A 6,000-nucleotide genomic window follows, 5' to 3' on the forward strand; every position below is an offset into this window, starting at 1 on the left:
AATAAAAATAAATAAAAATAGGAAACTGTATAACAACATAATACACAATACATTGAATTTTGGAATTATAGAAAATATTCTCAGCATTATCTCTATAAAATAAATTGCATTCATTTTCTTTATGTAAACATGAGCTTCATAAATTTTACTTAAAACTGTGAACATTTTAAAAGAATAAATATATCAAAACTAAATTTAACAGGCAAATGACAGACTGTAAACATATTACCAAATCTATTTTGAAATGGAGCCCATCTCTTTATATTTGGCAATACTAATAGTGTCCCATAGCTCCAAGCTGGGACATAACCTATATCCTTAAATAAAATGTTGGTCTTGGAAAAAACCTAGCTCCTTAAATGGGAAGCTTGAGAATTTCCCTTCAAATATTGCTTTCAATACAGGCAGCGATTACAACAGTGACTAACATAATCATACAACTCTGGCTTACCGAGGGGGTCAGGATTCAGATGTGATGGAGGAATAAGAGAAGAGGAGGTAAGTTGTTGCGAGTGTGGAACAGGCGGTGCAAACATGCCCGTAGGCGGCAAAGGAGCAGAGACTGGTGGATGAGCTAGGGGAAAGGAGGGCAACGGCAGTGGCGGTCGACTCAAGGAAGATAATCTGGCAGAACTGCTTGATGCTAGACTGGATACTGAGCTGAAATGAAAAGGAAAAAAATCACATCAATATTATCATTAAACAAATAGCAAATAACAAATAGCAAATAACAAAAAATATTTATTACAGTACTGTATGATACTGCATAGCATTGCTAATTTATGTAAAATATAACCCACTTTGACTATGTGGCCTGATAAAACAAGATAATCCCGAGAACCAGAATTTGCATTGAATCTACATTTGCATTTATATATTTAAAATTCATTTATTTCTCTATGCCTGCATGATTTTGTATAAACATATGCAAAAATGTGTGTTCTATCACTTTCCCTAAAAACACACTAAATAAATAAAAAAATGTGAACCAAAAATTATTCAACAGAAAACCAATCATTCCATTTGAGAGATATCACTAATGTACGTACAGGTATATTCATTCTTCATATAAATATTATTATTACTTTCTTTTTAGGCAAATATAATGGCAATGAAAAAAGTTTGAGTACCCTGCTATTCTAGCCTGATCTTGTACAATACAGTATGTGCAAAAATAACACTATATAGAAAGCATAAAATTAAGTTATAGAATGACAAAAAATGCAATGTCACATAAATAGCATACCTAGGCCAAGGCCGTGATAATGAAGGTATCGACTGCCCACTGCTTACAACGACACTTGCTGAACTGTGAACAGAAAAAATTAGCTTAGCATAATAAAACAAGCCCTGTGATGTGCAATACATTCAAGTACATTTAATTCAGTTATTGTATTAAATTTAGACAAAAACATTATTTAGACAAAAAAATTGTACAAAATGTAAACAAGTCAAGCCTGGCCTCGGGCCGGGCTTGGGGAGTAGAACTCCCAGAACCCCATCAACCAGGTATCAAGCAGGTACTGTATTCATAAAATGCATATAAATGTTCACTGTTTTCCATAAATGAGGGAGCAAAGTGGTTGCACCCTCATCACCATCACCGCCTTGTTTCCCACTTTCAAAGGTTGGGGAGGCATAATTCCATAATACAGTATATAGCAAATAGGATAAGAATAAAAATTTCCAAATATAGACACCCTTATCCATCTGCCATATCTGCCTTACCGAGGCCTCACACACGACCTGCAAACACAGCAATATATCCAGATAAAGGTCCTACTGGTTCATACAACCAAGTGTAAAATGCTTCAGATGAGTTTGTCAATTGTAAAATGTCATACATTCCTTCTCTTCACAAACAGATTGTAAAGCCTTATTTCCTACCACTTCTTGTGCCCTGTTCATACTTAATCCCTGATTCCTAACCATGTCTGTCCAACTTCATGACAGTTTCATCAATTACTAAATACTTAGTTTTTCTTCCTTCCTCTATCTATTCAGCTTCATCAAAGAACTTAATGCTGTCATATTAAGCTTACCTTAACAGTTTTTTCATGACATGTCACTGTCTCAATTTATGTCCCTATTATTGTTTGCTAGTCAACTGAATACTGTATAACGCCATTTATTTCAATAATTCTCCAATTTCACTCCATTTCCTGGCATTCATACCTAGACCACTCTCATAACCCAATCCATATATACATTATACAACAACGACATCATTACACAACCTCATTACACAACAGATTCGTACAGTAATAACGAACCAGTCACTGATTACACCAGTACAATCACTACTCATAAATGAACTATCTCCTATATAAAAGCTCTATACAGCAACTAATTGCATTCCACCGACTCAATACATTCTCAATGCTCACCAACGTCCCTCCATATTCACTTTATCCAATGATTTTTCCAAGTATAAAAATGCCAACTAGAACTTATAGTCTTTCGCACATATTTTATCCTACTAAATATCTCAATGTATATCTGATACCATGTAGAATCTTCCACTAAGGAGGAAGAAAGTGCCAAGCCATTACGACTATATAGCACTTGGAAGGGATTAGGATAAGGATTTGGGATGGGACGGGGTGAAGGAATGGTGCCCAACCACTTGGACGGTCAGGGATTGAATGCCGACTTGCATGAAGCGAGACCTTTGCTCTACCGTCCAGCCCAAATGGTTGGACTCTTCCACTAAGGAATTAAATTGCTCATCACTAACTATATTCTAAGTTATCTTCTGTACCCTTCCAATCATGGTTCTGCCATACACTTCGCCTGCTACACTTAGCAGACTAAGATGGCACAGTATGTAAACCCCAATGTAATGCAAAATCTACTACATAGTATTAAGACTACAACATTACTAGAAGATAAGCAAAATGATTTTACCTAATCAAGAAGCCCCTTTTGCAGCTATGATGCTTTATTCTTTCAAATGAGAAAGTTTATTGATAAATATTGTACTAAATATCTGATAAGTGATGGTATTTGAATTATTACTGTAATCCCTTTTTTTTATCTGTATATTTTCTGAACTAATTACAAGTTCTTTGTAACTTACATAATTCAATAAAACTAATCATTGTGATTATTGGTAACTGAAACTTACTTATACTATAGTTTTAATATTCATAAATGTCACAGAAGCGCCTCACCTATATGGTGAAATATGATGATCGTGAGTCCTGGGTGAATGTCTTGCAGAAGAAGGTATCACTGACTGCAAATGAGGTGCAGAAACCTTTGTGGTGGAAGGTGGTGTAGAGCGTGGGTAGCCGGGCTCTATTTTAACATTGGCTGTAGCTGGTACTGAATGAGGAGGGGGACCAGTCGAGCTTTTATTTACTGGACTCGGTCTGGCTGTCTCCCCTGGTTCAATCTTCACCCCATAAGGTAAAGATGGTGCTGCTGGCCCTGGAGCTGATCCTGTTACTGCAGCTGAAGGCACAGGAACAGAAACTGGACCAGTCGGGGTGTTAGGAGTTGGAGGCTTAATTGGAGCAGCAGCAGTAGGTGTAGCACCGATTGGGGATGGATGTGGTGATCGAACGTGATTGTGTGGTGATGCTACTGGACTTGGTTTGACACTATTATAGAGCGTGTGGTTGCGCTGTGGTGTAGGTGACACCAAGGCACTCACACTATACTTGTTCACCGAGGAACCCACCCCCTGGCCACCCCCACCTCCTCCACCCACTGGTCCATTGCTTACACGACCACTGTTCCCCACATGATTATGAGTAACACTGGTAGAGGTTGTGGTAGTTGTGGTGGTAGTGGTGGTGGTTGTGGTAACTGTAGTTGTTGTAGATGAGGCCACAGGTTGAGGGAGGTAGTGTGGTGATGGTGAGTGTGGAATATGTGCAGATGGTTGCCGGGGTGGGAGCGGAGGGGTGGGAGTGGGTGTTGTAGGTGTTGGAGTATGAGGAGTATGAAGTGTGGGTGTGTGTGGGGTATGAGGCGCAGGAGTAGGCGTGACAGTTGATGTAACTGTGGGTGTATGAGGTGTGTGATGAGTATGAGGAGTATGTGCTGTGGGAAGTGATGGAGTAGTATGCTGTGGTTGAGTTTGGGGTATATGAGTTTGACTTTGGGGTATGTGTGGTTGAGTTTGGGGTATATGAGGTTGAGTTTGGGGTATATGTGGTTGAGTTTGGGGTATATGAGGTTGAGTTTGGGGTATATGAGGTTGAGTTTGGGGTATATGAGGTTGAGTTTGGGGTATATGAGGTTGAGTTTGGGGTATATGAGGTTGAGTTTGGGGTATATGAGGTTGAGTTTGGGGTATATGAGGTTGAGTTTGGGGTATATGAGGTTGAGTTTGGGGAATATGTGGTTGAGTTTGGGGTATATGAGGTTGAGTTTGGGGAATATGTGGCTGAGTTTGGGGTATATGTGGCTGATGGGAGGGCAGATAGACTGGCTTGTGGTCCCCAGCTGTGGTGACCGTTGGTGGTGGGGCAGAGGTAACAGCACCAACACTTGGAGGAGGATAGTTTGCAGGGTAATGGCCCACGTCAACGGGACCGTTGCTGCAACTGAAAAAAAAAAATATGATTTGCATCATAATCATATTCTATTGTAGATATTCATTACACGCTTACCTAAACAATAGCTGCTATGGTCTGCTGAAACTTTATACTCAAAATAATATAGGACTAACAGACATGTATTGAGCAAGTTATGTGAGATGCAGATGAGGAGTCACAATAACGTGACTGAAATATGTTGAGACCAAACCACACACTAGAAAGTGAAGGGACGATGACGTTTCGGTCCATCCTAGATCATTCTCAAGTCGATTGTGACTTGAGAATGGATAATATGTGTTATGTGAGATGCATAATGATCTCAAAAGGCATGCAGGGATGCAATACAAAGGAGGTTGTATGGATTACCAAGTCAATTGCTTACCCGTATGGTGGAAGATGAGGGCGTTCTGTTTTAACAGCAATTGGCTTGGGTGGATCAGCAATGCTCAAGGCTGGCCGTACAGATGCTGTGCTTTCTCCAAGACGACCCTCCACAGAAGCTGTCAAATAAGATAACATTAATATAGTGTCTAGAATTTAAGCATGATTTACAATTTCTTGATAATTAAGTAATAAAGTAGTTATATAAATCACATATATCACTGTCACTACCGTGTCTTTCTAACCTATCCTCGTATCGCCTGGATAACTGCAGTTTAATAGTGATGCTGATTATATTAATTATTCCCAGTGACGGGAACACGAAGCTTGCACTTAGGTTGACTGAGGTCCCTGCCCCCCAGGTCAACAACTGACCTTCCCCAGGATGCAACTCACAATAGTTGCTTAGTTCCCAGGCCCCCTAAGTTTTCTACTAGATGAACAGTGGCATTAGAAGGAAGGAACCATGTCCAACCGTTTCTTTTCTGGGACCCTTGATTGTGAGCCGAGGACGTAGACCATTGTGCTACAAGACCTGTCGCCTTGTCCTATATATATATCGATTCATATGTAGTAATATTTCTAAAGAGAATGAACTATTTGATTTAGATTTTACTTAAATTTCCAATTCCACTCAATAACTGTATGATTACGACTGATACAAACTACCATTATCAACGTTTTCACTCCCGCCTGGGCCAGGACTCGTCAAGTACTTGCTCAACTGCTTATGAAACCTGTACATCTTTCTTAAATCATAACTCAAGGTTATTACCATTATAAATAACCTACTGGTGCTTCGGCGCTAATAAACTATTTAATACACGTAAAGCCGCCATGACTGAGGAAAGATGTACAGGTTTTGTAAGGGGTTGCTTGATGAGTCCGGTCGTCGTGGGATCCAGGGGCCAGATTCACGAAGCAGTTACGCAAGCACTTACAAACCTGTACAGCTTTTCTCAATCTCTGGCGGCTTTGTTTACAATTATTAAACAGTTAATGAGCTCCGAAGCACCAGGAGACTGTTTATAACAACAACAGTTGATTGGGAAGATTTCATGCTTGTAAA

General features: G+C 39.6%; 1 protein-coding gene across 8 annotated transcripts in view; it reads right to left on the bottom strand.

Annotated features, from left to right (window-relative positions):
* Positions 1 to 6,000, bottom strand: part of LOC123748350 (autism susceptibility gene 2 protein homolog) — a 131,584-nt gene that overhangs the window by 30,343 nt on the left and 95,241 nt on the right. For all 8 annotated transcript variants that reach the window (XM_069321590.1, XM_069321587.1, XM_069321585.1 and 5 more), the window contains exons 3-6: positions 4,933 to 5,050; positions 3,174 to 4,556; positions 1,247 to 1,309; positions 452 to 660 (exon numbers count right to left, since the gene is read on the bottom strand). In XM_069321590.1, the coding sequence (XP_069177691.1) occupies positions 452 to 660; positions 1,247 to 1,309; positions 3,174 to 4,556; positions 4,933 to 5,050 (1,773 nt within the window). The remainder of the gene's footprint in view (positions 1 to 451; positions 661 to 1,246; positions 1,310 to 3,173; positions 4,557 to 4,932; positions 5,051 to 6,000) is intronic.

The sequence above is a fragment of the Procambarus clarkii genome, chromosome 10, assembly GCF_040958095.1.
Source record: "Procambarus clarkii isolate CNS0578487 chromosome 10, FALCON_Pclarkii_2.0, whole genome shotgun sequence".
Lineage (NCBI taxonomy): Eukaryota > Metazoa > Arthropoda > Malacostraca > Decapoda > Cambaridae > Procambarus > Procambarus clarkii.